This window comes from Ursus americanus, chromosome 20 (assembly GCF_024610735.1).
Source record: "Ursus americanus isolate L20-20 chromosome 20, mUrsAme1.1.p, whole genome shotgun sequence".
Taxonomy (NCBI): domain Eukaryota; kingdom Metazoa; phylum Chordata; class Mammalia; order Carnivora; family Ursidae; genus Ursus; species Ursus americanus.
In genome coordinates this window covers 34,950,427-34,965,031 of record NC_142146.1, presented here as the reverse complement: position 1 = coordinate 34,965,031, position 14,605 = coordinate 34,950,427, and the positions used below count along the sequence as shown (strand labels likewise).

At 48.0% G+C, this 14,605-nt stretch overlaps 1 protein-coding gene across 2 annotated transcripts in view; it reads right to left on the bottom strand.

Moving 5' to 3' along the window:
- Window positions 1-14,605, bottom strand: part of ESYT3 (extended synaptotagmin 3) — a 44,786-nt gene that overhangs the window by 4,290 nt on the left and 25,891 nt on the right. Inside the window, exons 8-20 of one of the 2 annotated variants that reach the window (XM_045791855.2) lie at window positions 13,447-13,567; window positions 12,663-12,833; window positions 11,965-12,047; window positions 10,345-10,393; window positions 9,943-10,032; window positions 9,379-9,441; window positions 9,219-9,281; window positions 8,589-8,657; window positions 8,015-8,101; window positions 7,189-7,338; window positions 5,171-5,667; window positions 4,411-4,509; window positions 3,770-3,901 (exon numbers count right to left, since the gene is read on the bottom strand). In XM_045791855.2, coding sequence (XP_045647811.1) covers window positions 3,770-3,901; window positions 4,411-4,509; window positions 5,171-5,667; window positions 7,189-7,338; window positions 8,015-8,101; window positions 8,589-8,657; window positions 9,219-9,281; window positions 9,379-9,441; window positions 9,943-10,032; window positions 10,345-10,393; window positions 11,965-12,047; window positions 12,663-12,833; window positions 13,447-13,567 — 1,674 coding nt within the window. The remainder of the gene's footprint in view (window positions 1-3,769; window positions 3,902-4,410; window positions 4,510-5,170; window positions 5,668-7,188; window positions 7,339-8,014; window positions 8,102-8,588; window positions 8,658-9,218; window positions 9,282-9,378; window positions 9,442-9,942; window positions 10,033-10,344; window positions 10,394-11,964; window positions 12,048-12,662; window positions 12,834-13,446; window positions 13,568-14,605) is intronic. The other variant, XM_087870222.1, reaches the window with a different exon arrangement.

The window sequence follows — 14,605 nt, the reverse complement described above, 5'->3', positions numbered from 1 at the left end:
GGTTTTTTGGTGGTATCTTTAGGGTTTTCTATAATGTCGTGTCATCTGTGAACAATGACACTTTTACTTCTTCCTTTTCAATCTGGATGCCTTTTCTTTTTCTTAATTGCTCTAGGACTTCCAAAACTAAAAAAGTGGCAAGAGTGGGCATCCTTGTCTTGTTTCTGATCTGAAAATCTTTCAGGTTTTCACCCTAGTATGATGTTAGTTGTGGGCTTGTCTCCTATGGCCCTTATTACGTTGACGTATGTTCCCTCTATACCCACTTTGTTGACATTTTTATCATAAATGGATGTTGAATTTTGTCAAATGTTTTATCTGCATCCGTTGAGATGAACATAGGATTTTTGTTAATTTGGCGTTTCACATTGATTTGCAGATGGATATTGAATCATCCTTGCATCCTGGGATCCCCACTTGATCATGATGTATGATCCTTTTAATATATTATTGAAGTCAGCTTTCTAATATTTTGTTGGGGATTTTTGCATCTATGTTCATAGATGATCTGTAATTTTTTCTTGTGTCCTTGTTTGGTTTCGGTATCAGGGTAATGCTGGCCTTGTAAAATGAGTTTGAAAGTGTTCCCTCTATTTCTCTTTTTTTTGAAGAGTTTGAAAAGGATTGGTATTCTTTGAGTGGTTGGTAGAATTCACCAGTGAAGCCATCTGGTCTTGGACTTTTGTTTGTTGGGGGATTGTTGATTACTGATTCAGTCTCCTTATTAGTAATTAGTCTGTTCAGATTTTCTATTCATTATTCAGTCTTGATTGTATGTTTCTAGAAGTTTACCCAGCTTGTCAAATTTGTTAGCATTTAATTGTTCATAGTGGTCTCATGATCCTTTGTACTTTTGTGCTATTAGTTATAATGTCTCCTCTTTCCTTTCTGATTTTGTGTTTTTTCTTGATGAGTCTAGCCTAAGGCTTGTCAATTTTCTCTTTTCAAAGAACCAACTTTTAGTCTCTATTTCTATAATTTATTTCTGCTCTGATCTTTATTTCCTTTCTTCTGCTAACTTTGGGCTTTCTTCATTTTTTTTTTTTTATAGTTCCTTAAGGTATAAACCGAGGTTGTTTGAGATTTTCATTTTTTACTGATGTAGGCATTTATTACTGTGAACTTTCTTCTTAGAACTGCTTTTGCTGCATTCCACGAATTTGGCAAGCTGTATTTTCCATTTGTCTGAAGATATTTTTGATTTCTTCTTTGGCCTGTTGTTCTGTAGCATAGTGTTTAATCTTCACATACTTGTGAATTTTCTGGTTTATTTCTTATACTTGATTTCTAGTTTCATACCATTGTGGTCAGAGAAGATGCTTGATAGAATCTCAGTTTTCTTAAATTTATTAAGACCTGTTTTGTGACCTACATATGATCTATCTTGGAGACCGTCCCATGTGCACTTGAACATATATTCTGCTTTTGGATGAAATATTGTGTGTCTATCTGTTAAATCCCAGGGGTCTAACGTGTCATTTAAGGCCGATATTTCCCTGTTGACTGTCTGGATGATCCACCATTGATGCAAGTGGGGTTTTAAAGTCCCCTACTAGTATTGTGTTGTTGTTTCTTCCTTTGGGTCTGTTAATATTTGATTTATATATTTAGTTGTTCCTGTGTTGGGTGCATAAATATTCGTAAATGTTATATCATCTTATTGGATTGACCTACTGTTATGTAATGTCCATCTTTGTCTCGTATTACACTCTTTGTTTCCAAGTCTATTTTGTCTGATAGAAGCATAGCTACCCTAGTGTTTAGTTTCCATTTGCTTGGAATATCTTTTTCCATCCCTTTACTAACAGTTTGTGTATGAAATGAGTCTACATCTGAAGTGAGTCTCTTACAGACTGCACAGAGATGGGTCTTTTTTATCCTTTCAGCCACTCTGTCTTTGGAGAGTTTAATTTAACTATTGATTATATTAATAGTGTTCAATGCCATTCTGTTGTTTTCTGGCTGTTTTGTAGTCCCTCTCTATTCCTTTCCTCTTTTGCTCTCTTCCATTGTGGTTTTATGACTTTCTTTAGTGGTATGCTTAAGTTACTTTTTTTGTGTACTTACTATAGGTTATTGCTTTGTGGTTAGACTGAGACACAGAACAGTCTTCTTTAAGTTGATAAGTTTGAAAGCATTCTAAAGCTCTCACCCAGCCCCCCCCCCATATTTTATATCTTTTTATATCCCTGAACTAGTTACTGTGGTGATATTTTTAGTACTTTTGTTTTTTTAGCCTTCATATTGGCTTTATACATGATTAATCCACTACCTTTACTATATATTTACCTTTACCAGTGAGATTTATACCTTTATATGTGTTCCTATTACTAATTAGCACCCTTTCTTTTTAGCTTACAAAGTTCCTTTAACATTTCTTTTAAGACCAGTCCAGTGGTAATAACTTCTGTCTCTCCAATTCTTATTGACAACTTTGCCAGGTAGAGTATTCTTGGTTGGAAGTTTTTCTTTCAACACTTTGACTATATTGTGCCAATCCCTTCTGGCCTGCAGAGTTTCTGCTGAAAAATCTGATTGATCTTCTAAAGGAATTCCCTTATATGTAACAAGTTTTTCTCTTGCTGTTTTTAAGATTCTCCCCTTACCTTTAACTAACTTTTGACATTTTAATTATAATGTGCCTTAGTATGGGTCATGTACTCACAAGAGGTCTCTGGGCTCCTTACTTCTAGGTTTATTGTTAGGAGGGAGGTTGCCGGGTCTGCTCTCCAGATAACCTGGCCATATCTTACTGTTACAATTTTGAGAGAGAATTACTAACAGATCAGGTTTGTCACAAAAGCCAAATGTCAAACCTCTCCCACCAGTGTTCCCACATAGCAATTGTGAAATCCTTTTATAATTGTGTCAGAGCTCTCTTTGAGTGCCAAGTAAGTCTTTTACTTGTGTGGGTCTACAATGTAGAATGTTGCCTGGCATAAAGTGTTCAATAAATAATGAATAGATTCTCTCCCATACCCTTTCTTGATATCAGTGAACTCCAAATGAAGCTCTTGAAGGAAAGTATTAGTTCTTAGACAAGGCCCAAAGAGGATTCAATGTAACTTGAGTAATTATTAACCAAGATAAGAAGAAATCAAAATTATCAGGTATATTATCTTCCCAGGCTGGTTAGAAATGTTTTTTTTTGTTAGGATTCTGAAGCAGAAGGAAACAATAATAAGATTTTGACTTCTTGACTTCAGGTTAACCTTAAGGTACAGAATATTTCGCATAAGACTTGCCATATGAGAACCATAAAAAGCAAGAAATGTGATTAGAATCTATCAGTCTTGTACCCAAGGACATGGGTGGACAGGTCAGGGGGGACATCTGTTTCACTTGCCACCTATGCTTTGTTGCAGAACGGAAGACAGGCTACAGAGCTTGAAGCTTTAGAGGAAATTTGGGTTTAAGATTGTTTTAAAATAGCAGTTAAAAACAAACATTAGTCAAAGAAAACATATTTGACCATGTTAAATCCTTTTAAAGAGGCTTCACTTAAAAAAGTATGGAGCAGTTTATAATCAGGAACATTTTAGCCTCTATGAGCAAGAAAAGTTGGCAGCTGTTTTGCTAAACTGCCCTGGCAGTCCTTTTCTCCCACTAATGTAGAGAAATTTCATGAAGGCATAGATCATGTTATCCTGAGGCCCACAAACCTAGCCCTTCCCAGCACCTGGCAGGCTTGCCAGGCATACAACAGGCACTCAGCAAATACGTGAATGGATACGAAGACACTCTAGGCAGGGCAGTTTGTTTCACTTACGTCTCATCAAACAGGGGTTCCAGGGTCTTCCGTTTTACTGAGGTCTTCTTACGACTTGCCCACGTCCTTTCTGGTAGCAAGTAGACACGGACATAGGGATCAGCTCCACTGCTGGTACAGGGTGTCAGGTTTCTGATTTGGTTTCAACGACATTAAGAAAGTTTTGAAACACTTCAAGGACTCTTGGAGAAGGCTGTACTAGCCATTCAGCTTTAGATGGCTTTGAGGATAAAAATGCCCTATTGTCTAGATGACCAAAAAGCAAAAGTCTGCAGAATTTGGAGGATAAAACATGAGATGCAGGATTTTGAAAACGTGTTTTTTAAAGTCTGGAGTAGAGCAGGTACTTCCCCTCTAAAGGAAATTGGAGCTGCCCACTTGAGAAAAGGTACTGGCTCCAAGTCACCCCAGGCAGCTTTGGCAGTGTTGTATTTAAACAAAGCCCTTGGCTCTGGAGCCCGCCCATTGGCATCATTGGGGTCCTTGTCATTCATAGCATGCAGCCTTCACACCTCACTCCTTCCCAGCGTGTTACCTGTCTACCTCAGGGATGCCCACCCTACCATTACTTCAAGCACCTCCGCTCTTTTGTTCACCTGACGCTCCCAGAGGCCCTTTCCCTGGCCCCGGCACCCCGTTACCTGCAGCCGTTGATGAGCACACTGAGGCAGCGCCGCAGACACACATAACGCACCGTGAGCTGAATCTCACCCAGCCTCCACTGCCTGAGATTCCCGCCTCTGTAAAGAAATGGCTTGTCACTTCCCTTGCCAATATAGGTGTCAGCCTCTCCCCCAGCCCCTAAGACAGAAACATGTCCTGCTTTAGGAACCTAGAGCCGTGGGGTTAATAATTCTCAGTGAGGTTCCTTTCAGTCCGAAGTCAGTTCCATCCATTCACATGTAATGATCCTATGTCACAGTAGGAAGAACATGAACCCTGGAGTAGGATCTGCCTCTATACCATGATTTCCTGTGGGACCTTCGGTAAGTTATTTGACCTTTATGATATTTCATAATATATATCTTCTATCTCATAGGGTAATTGTGAAGAAGGACTTAAATAATATGCTAAGCTCATCGTTAACAATAAATGGCAGCCATTGATGATCTGTTTCCACATTCTAAGCTTTCCATATCATCCCAGTACACTTGAGAATTCAGGAAATGTTTCTGTGGTGAGGAACCTTAAGAACCGAAGCCTAGCACCTGTTTTACAGTGGGAATGCACTTGCTGTCTCTCCCCCGTGCCCTGTGTTTCTAGCATATACCCTGCTGCCTCTCATGAAGCCACTTTGTAAAAGACCAGAACGTGCAGAGAAAATTCGTATCTACTTTTCTATTCAGGAATGTATTTTTCACACAGGTCATTTTAGACAAGATTAAGCAGAGAGGTGCATACTCATTGTTGAGGCTGATATCTGTCAGGTCAAAGCAGGAGGAGGCCAGGGAGTTGAGCGAGGACATGCTGGGAGCCAGCCTCTTGGGTGGCCATGCGAGTGGGGAGGCAGGGCATTTCATTGGTCTGGGTGACTTGATGGGCCCTGGAGAGTGGGGGCCTGGGACAGTCAGGAAGATGGTGGCCGAACTCTTCTTCTTCCCCAAGGGCTCACAGAACCCTGTGGCACTGTTCTTGCCTTTAGGCTCTGGGCCTGTCTCATGGGGCATGGGCTCGGTGGCAACAATAGTGGCACTGGTGGTTGTCATGGTGCTCTTGGAGGTTGCTTTGGTATCAGAAGCAGGATCTGGGGGGGATGGCAGATTTGCAGGGCATTCTCCCTGGGACGGGACTTTGGGATCCTGGTTGGTGTCCACCTTCTTAATGAACAGAGGACCTTTCTTTAGGGCTTCAGGTCCTGTGTATGGGCTCCCCATCTCTCGTTCTTCCACACGCAGGAACTGCAAGCAGATGACAGGATTATGGGGTAGGCCCCCCACATCCACTCTCTCCTCCTCAGGGAAATGGTTCCTTCCTGACTGCCCAACCCAAGGGATATCTCCCCCCAGACCATATCTTCCTTAACCTCTCTGCCCCTGGGTCCCTATAACCACTCTTTCTTTTCCCCTTACTACTGCCTCAGTAGTGAGTCTTCATGAGGACTCTGTCCTGCTCCCACTCATACTGGCTGGTGGAGACCTGGCTTATTCTTAGAGCAGGTACTGTCCCTCGATGAAGAGGACTCCCAGAATCTACACATCCACCTTTATCTTCACTTATATCACACACGGCCTTCTGGAGAGGGCCCTTTCCGGCTGTCACCCTGTTCACACATGCCCCTGTGCTCCTGCAGCCAAAGTTTCAAACCTCAGCCATTGTGTTTCTCCTTCCCCCTCAATCATCAAGACCATTTCTAGGTTACCTGCATTTCTAGCACTATAGTGGTCAAAATATTCTGAAAAGCCTCATTAGGAATGATTAATAAAATGAAACAAAACATCCTTTTTAAATGCATAGCCAAATTTACAAGAAAGTAAGGAAAACCCCTAGGGTTACTGAAAAATAAAGTCTAAGCTTTCCTAGGGTCATTTATCAACATTGAAAAATCCAAGGAGTAAGGAGAAGAGGACTCAGATCAATGTGAAGCTGGGAGTTGAAGTAGGAACCATGAAGGTGGGGTCTCTTTAGAGAAAAAAGTAGTCTAGGATAAACATTCCACCTTCCCCTCACCCCCCAGAAAAGACTGCTAAGAAATACGTCCATCTCTGCCTATACTCTGCTGGGGGAACTGAAGACTTTCCTGAGAATATGGCACCTTACAGGACTGTCTTATATGAATTTTGGTTCATATTTATATCTGTGGAATCTTGAAATCTAAAATTTAAAAATTAATGTAAGAATGGACCCTAGTTTGTAATGCCCCCAAGGTGCATGGTTATAGTAAAACAGAGCCTCCTTGGAAGCAAGCAACCTCAATCCAGGTCACAAAAGAACACTCGACGTATGTTTGCAACTCAAGTCACCAAACGTAGAAATGAGTCACCCTGAAAAAGCATCAACAGATACAACAAATAATCAAAATCTAACTCTCAAGATCTTCAGATACTAGAATTCACGGACACACAGTATAGCACAGGTATCTTCAGATGGTTAAAGGTGGGATAGAAACAATAAGATAAAATGAAAAAAGACACAGTGGCTTTGGGAAAGATAGAAATAAAAAAATAGCCTTCGAAATAAAAACCATGAATAGGTAAAGAATTAGTGGTCTACAAGACATATCTAAAGAAATCAGAATGTAGCACCAAGAGATAAAGAAATAGAAAATATGAAAGTGAGGTCAGGTGGAGACAGAGGAGATGGTGAGAAGGTCCAGTGTAGGAGTTCTAGACGGAAGGATTAACGGAATGGGAGAGGCAATATCTGAAGAGAGAATGGCTGATGATATCCAAAGTGGATGAAAAATAAGAGACGCTATTTACCCGAAGCACCAGCCTCATGGAGATGAGGCTGTCCAGGCCTGAGTGGTCCAGCTGGAAGCGCTGCTCCAGGGTGAGGTCTGCGTAGGGCAGAATCCGGCACAGCGGGAGCTCCAGCACTCCCAGAGCACACTCTTGGTCATCATCGAGCACCTGGGCAGTGCGCCAGTCACAAAACAGCCAGGCCCCACAGCCGCCACCACCTCTCTCTGGGCCCCATTCAAGTCCATGGTTACTTCAATAAGCATGTACTGTGCTTCTGTTGGCCTCTCGTCTTGTTCTGGAAACCTGGGACTAGGACCAGGCCTGGCCCCTGTTTGCAGTCGGGAGAGGCAGTTATGATCTATGTGAGGCAAGTGTCAAATGCCCAGGGCCACAGGGGCTTTAGGGACTGAGCGGCTAAGGGCCTTAAAAGATCTCAGTTCTGCCATTTGTTGTTTAAGATTTCATGACTAAGTCACTGTTTGAGCCTCTGTTTGCTCATGTGTAAAATAAAGAAGCTATCTCTTTTCCACAGATCTTCTGTGAAGACTAAATTATTTTTTGAAGAAGTACATCATCATTAAGGTCATGGGGAGATCCCAACACAGGCCACTGTGGGTAACAGCTGGAAAGCCTCAAGGGACTTGAGGGTTTGTCCTTCCACAGCCTCTTACCACTGCCCTTGGGCACCAGCCTCATGCAGATGTGGGGCCTCTGCATCCTCTCCCCCCTAAAGGGGCTGACTTGACTGCTGGGAGAACCTGCTCCAGGTATATTATCGAGCTCCCCACCCCTCCTGACTCAGACACTTCTTGGCTTTGTTCCAAGAGCCCAACTGCAGACAGACCTTCACATGCAGCTCCTCAGCTGCCACGCTGGACACAAAGAAGGAGAACACCTGGCTCCACACTGGGTCCTTGCAGTGGGGACAAGTCTGGGGACAGGAGAGAAAGATCATTGAAGGGTCAGGATGGGCAGAGCAAGGTATTGGCTTTCGGCTGGCCACCCACTGTCACCAGGAGCCCTCTCAGCCTCTGCCCAGGGATCAGACCCCACACACTACAGCTTAGGGGAGGCATTAGAGCAGGGCAGCTAGACTCAGCAAGGAGAGCTTTCCCAGGAAGTTTTGCAGGGGCTGAAAAGCATACCAGCAGCACTAGAGCTCACTTCCAGGGGAGGGGACCAGCAGGATTTCTGCTGCTTTCTAGCAGGTGCCCTTGGGCAAGTCACTCCTCTCTGACCCTCAGATTCTTAAACCATAGAACTTTTTTGTGAGGTTGGTCTGAAGATAAAGTGCCTAGAACGTAACCTGGCACCTACTAAGCATTCAGTTTTCTAATTCCCTTCCCTTTTCTTCTCTCCTTGAAAAGGCATGGGGCCCCCATTTCCTTGTCCCATGGCTACATACTAAGCTGTCTTACCTTGCTCGTATGTGTCTTCTTGCCTACAGATAGCTTGACATAGGAAGAAGGGTCTCTGCTGACTTTATTCTGTGAGGCGCAAATCCACAACAATGAAAGTGGCACCATTGGCTTGAGACACCACCCCCACCCCATCCTGCCTCCCAACTCCCAGAGCATCAGTGGGACCTGGGGCCAGCCAACTTCTTCCCTTCGAGAGAAGGCTACCGTGGTGCTCCCAGGGCTCCTGGGCCGCCACAATTGTGCAAGCACCAGGATATGGCTAACCCCAGGAGAGGTTCCCCATTAATGACAGGCGGCCGGGAGCCGGGCCTGGTTCCGCACAGGCTCTTGTTCCCTGGGGCTATGGAAATGGTCACATTCTGGCTTTTTAGCTTGTGACCCAGGTACTTAACCTTCTGGGTGCTACTTGTAAAATGGCAACAAAAACAGACACACTCATCCTGGGACTCAGGCACAATGAATGTGGGGATTGAGTTGTAAAGTCCAGTGCCTGGCACACAGCGGACTTAATGAATGGCACTGTTGTCATCAGTAGGCTATGGGTGCACAGATGATCACCCAGAAGACAGGGCTGTGGTTACTCATGGTTACTCTGGGGAAAAGGAGCCATGACTTGCTTTCCCGTACCTTAGTGAACCTGGAGAGTTTTTTGGCTCGATATTCACCATTCAGGTAGTCGAAAGGGTTTCTCTATAGCACACGGAGAATAGGATAAATGAATGACACATGGACATTTGCAAGTGACGGGCACAAGGCAGGGTGTGACACTGGTTATGTCACCACTCACCGGCAGGTTGCAGGCACTCTCCAAGAAGACCACGAGGATGGCAGTTGAAAGGCCACCTTGGTCCTACAAGCAGACACAGACCCTCACTAAGTGCTGCAGCATTGGGAGACACAGACTGGTTTTGGAGAAGTCTATTCATGGCAGAAGGAAGCCAGCCAGCCCTTGCACTCCAGACAAGCCCTAAGATCCCCCACAACCGAGCTTTTTGTTGAGACTGAGTCTACAGCTGCAGCAGGACAGATTCAAGTCAGACACAGGGGTGGACTTCCCCATGAACCGGGCTGACTGGCACTAAGAGCTTTGAAGGGTCCCATCTTCCCTGAGATGCTCAGAGACTGTCTGCTGAGAGATCAGGAGCTGCCCTGTGGAGATGAGGCTGAGGGACAAGTTCTGCAGGAGGTGGACCTGGCTGGGGGCTCTGTGAGTGAGATCTGGGGGCTTCGTCTCGCCCACTTCCACACAGCTCACCCACGGACCAACCCTGCCACGAGTCCCACCCCTGCCCCACCACACCCCCATACCCCCGCACCTTTCCTTTAGGGAGCACCAACACCCCACACTCACCTCAATCAGAGCTTCTGGGTTGGCCATCAGTGAAAGCCACTCCAGCCGCAGGTGCAGCCGCCCGCTGGTTGTGTCGTTCAGGACAAACCACTGCAGGAGGAGGGTGAGGAGGGAGAGGAGGGTGAGGAGGGAGAGGAGGGTGAGGAGGGAGAGGAGGGTGAGGAGGGAGAGGAAAGCTCGGGGAAGGAGGCAGTGAGGTGCTACTGACCCTCTTCAAGCAGTTCCGTCTGGGACCTGGTGGGGCCTTAATAAGGGCTTTAGGGAAAAGGTGACCCAGCCCAAATAGGGTGGGCTCTGGGCTTGAGGGACCAGGAGAGGTGGTCATACAAGTGCTTCTGTCCTTCTACGGACAGACGGAAACAAGGATATCCACAGGGAGGGGGTTACAGGCCCCAACGCTACCTCATCCACCACTCTGTTCGTCATGACATCCCCAAGGCAGATCTGCAGGCTGGAATACAGAGGGGGTCAGCTCAGCTCCAAGGAGGAAAGCAGCCGCGGATGTGAGTGCGGCCCTCGAGACAGGGGAGCTTATTCATCTCAAGGAACCGACGGTAGCGCACTTGCAGCTCAAACAGATGAAGGACTGTCTGGCCATCCCCGGAGGAGAAGGAGCAGACACTGGACACACTGGCTCTGGATTTCTCAATGATGGTGCTACTGGTGTCTTGAATGGCAGGATTCTTCATTGTGCAAAACTGCCCGTGCACTGCAGGAATTTAGCTTCCCTGTCCTGTGCCCTCTAAATGCCAGTGGCCCCCACAGTCATTGTAACAACCCCAGATGCTCCTCCAACGCTTCCCCAGATGGCCTCCCAGGGTAAGTATAGTTGGCATGTGTGTGCGAGGAGGCGCCACCCACATTCTCAGCGTGCCGCCACCCACCCGACCCAAGCCCAAACGGAAGATCCCGATAGCCAGCGGGGAGATGGTCTCTGTAGCTGTTAGAAATGTGCTTGAGCTCAGAACACACTCGAAATCAGTTACAACATGAACTACAAGCCACACTTCCAATTTGCAACAATACAAAAACTGCAGCTTTTCCCATTAAGATGAAAAATAACATCTGGTGGTGAGCTGTCTCTTACGCGGTCAGATCATGCCCCTCCCACTTTGCTTTGTTTCAGCTTTTAAAATTACATGTTCATGGAAACAAGCTAAACAATACGGCAGTGTAAAATTTGGGTAAAACCGTCTTTTCTGCCTCAGAATCCCAACCCCCTGGGATGAGCCGTGTGAATAGCCTGCTGTGTGGCCTCCATGCCCTTCTCTGTGCTCACGCAAACGTGTTCTCGAGGGTCCTCCCTGGAGAAATGAACCAGACTGCACAGGCCACTGCCAACTGCTTTCTCCCCCCATACCGGCGTCTTCCAGGTCAATACACATAGATCCTACTACTCATCGTTTTTAAAAGCTGCAGAATATTCTGTAGTTCGGCAATGGCAAATTTATTCAAACGCTCAACCAATGTCCTCTGAGGCTGGACTATTCATGTTTCACCACCACAGTTCTGCTCACTGCAGAGCATTTCAGGTATGCTTTCACTTTACAGGAGATTCCTGGAAGTGGGGCTCATGGGCCAAGAGACATGTAAATTTGAAGTTTCTACAGCCAGCCCCAGCATAGCCATTTCAGTCCCCCCACAGCCCTGAGTTTGCATTCTGCCCCAGAGCAAGTGGCCAGGGCTCTTTGGAACAGGGGACCTGCCCATCTCTGCCAGCCTTGGCTCTACGACGGCTCCAAATGGGGACTCTGGGTACATCATCAGGAGTGCAGGAAGCAGAGCCCACAGTACACAAACCTTGGGCTCTTCCGTATCCCCAAGCCCTGAGCTGGGCACTCAGGAGACCTCTAGGAAGGAGGTTAGCGGCAGGAACACGGAACAACGAAGCCGGTTGCCTAACACAGTCACTGTGTCAGAGTAACCAAGCCAGGGTTGCAGGTCACTGAGTGGTGGAAGCAAGGGTGCTGTGTCCCAAGGCCCAGCCCAATGTCCCAGGCCCAGCTCAGCCCTCCTCCTCACCTGCCCAGGAAGTCGTCCCTGTCGGGATCCTCATCGTACAGGTCTACCTCCAGGTCCTGCCCAGGGACTTCATACACTATAAACTGGAAGGAAAGACAGGTGACTTGGTCTGCAGGCCACAACAGCTGATGAAGCAGACATCACATGACCCCAGGGGAGCTGGATTCCAGCTCTGCCACCTGCCAGTTCAGAGCCCTGGGCAGGTTCCTGCCTTCCAGTGCCTTCGGAGAACCCCACCTGTAAGAAGGGAGTGATGTCCTCTTGCAGGCTGGGGAGGCTTAGGGTGGGTGCTCAGGGGAAGGTGCTGCTGTGTGTTCTGCACGGGGCTCGCAGCTTCTGGAGCACTAAACAGGCTGTGGCTACTACCCTTCAAGTAGTCAATTTAAGGGAGAACTTTAAGCTCCCGGTGTCAGGCTCTGGCAGGGGAGGTTGGGAGGATTTGGGCAGAAGTGACTCTGAGGTTCTGTCTTTTACCCTGGTTTGAAAAATTCCAACTAAGCTGACTGGTGGGGAAGGGAGGTGGGGAATTCACTTACGAGCTGTCCCTCCAGCAGGATCCCAGCAGCCCTGGATGTGGGAAATAGGCCCACTTCTCTGCCCCAGTGTTGCCCCATGTGTAGGAGAGGCCCTCCCTTGTTTGGACCCAGCATGACCCAGCAGAGTCTGGAGGGCATCAAAAGTAGCCAGGAGACCCTCACCTCAAATACCTCATTCCAGGTGGGGTTCAGGTTCTTGTAGATGGTCCTACTCCGGAAATGCTGTAGGCCAATGCTCACCTTGGCGTAGGGGTCTGACTTGCCTCGGATCCCTAGGAAGCTGTCCTTCTGAGCCAGCTTCTCTGCCTCCAGCAAGTGGACTCTGATCACTCCCTGGAAAATGCCCCAGCCCAGGGCTCACAGCTGCTTCCTGGGCTGGACCAGCCCTCGAGGCCCCCAGCATCAGGGCCACACACCCCTCTCCTGAGCCCTGCTGCCAGTCCTGAAGGGCACCTTCTGTAGGAAGGCCAGGTGTCTGTCCCCAGAGGCCTCCCAAGTGGGGCCCAGGATAGAGGGGGCAGTGGGGCTGAGCACACAAGAAGGCCCCAAGTCCTGGGCTGACTGAATATTCCTCCCAATTTATCCCAGGGATTCTTTCCATCCCAAATGATGGCGTCATTGTCCTCCCTCATGTCCCTGAAGGGAGGATGGGAGTCTCCTGGAGTTTCATAGGGGCAGGGGTAACTACCCACAGTCCCCAACCCAAGCTGCAGAGGGGGACCAGGATCCAGGAAGGAATGCCACCTGCACTCTGCCCCTCCCTAGATGGGTGGCTTTGGGCAAGCCAGTCAACCTTCCCAAGACTCAGTCTTCACCCAATAAAATGAGGATGCCATGTTCTCACTGGGCAGAGACAACAATCATCATCTGAGAATGCCGTCCTTCCACCAGCCTCGCTGTCCCGCAATCCTGAGCCCAGGGCTCTGTGGCCCGAGCGGGTACTCACACAGGGCAGAGGAAAGAGCAGGTTGGTCACATCCAGCCCCTTCTTCACAGGCACAGTCACACGGTTGGGCAGCACCAGGTGGGCGGCAATGAGGTCCTCCAGCAGGCTGTCTGACACCTCACTGGGGACAGCGGGCACGGCCAGCTGTAGAGGGGTGGAACTGCCTTCCCCAGGTCACCTGCCCCTCCCGCATCCCCAGAACTGGAACCAGGACCAGAGTTTGGTGGGGTGGGCCCTGCCCAGGAGAGAACAGCTTGGGGGGATGTGGGGTATACATTTTGACAGCCCGTGACCACCCCCTTCCCAATCTTGCTTTGTTCTCTGAGGCATCGCAATGTGGTAGGTAAGAGGGATGGCCTGGGGCCTGTGTGTGAATCTTAGCTCCATCGCCCATGAGCTGTGTGACCTTGGGTAAGTTGCTAACTTCTCTGGAACTGTTTCCTCATCTCTAAACTGAGGATATTAATACTACCTCCTAGGGTTGTTAAAAGAAGTTAAAACTCGTAAAGTGCGGAGAACAGCGCCTGGTGCACAGTAAGTGCCAGCGATGTGTTTGCGCCCACAGTCCTACTCCCCGCCATCCCATCAAAATTTTGTTTACTCCTCACTCCGTCTCCCCAGTGGAGGAGCGGGGGTAGTGCCGAGAACAGGACTAGCACGCGGTAGGTACTCAGTAAACATCTGCTGAACAACGCACTGCACAACTGGATTCTTGGAATCCAGGGGGCCAAGGTCAGTGGGAACATCCCCAGGGAGGGAGCCGGTGGTCCTTCCTGCAGGCAGGGGGGGGTGCCTGAGCCTGGTAAGCCCCAGCGTGCCCTGGGCAGTCCAACTGTCCCTCCCTCGTGGGGACATGTGTCCACATGGGGTTGGAGCCCTCCTCTGCTACTCGGGGGGTGGGGGGTGGGTGTCAGTCCTGGTCAGTCCCAGGATTCTGGAATTTCCCAGACCGGCTTCTCTTCACTGGCTTCTGCTGTGACAGCGGCCCCCTGCGACCATGGTTGGGAGAGGCCTTGTGGGCTTCTCACCATACTCTTGGGTGGGGGAGGGGTGGAGTGGAGCTTCAAGGATGACACTGTGTGTGTCCATGCCCACGGTGCCACCGCACACACCTAAGTGTTCTCCCAGGACCACGACATAGAAGAACCAGGCTCCCCTT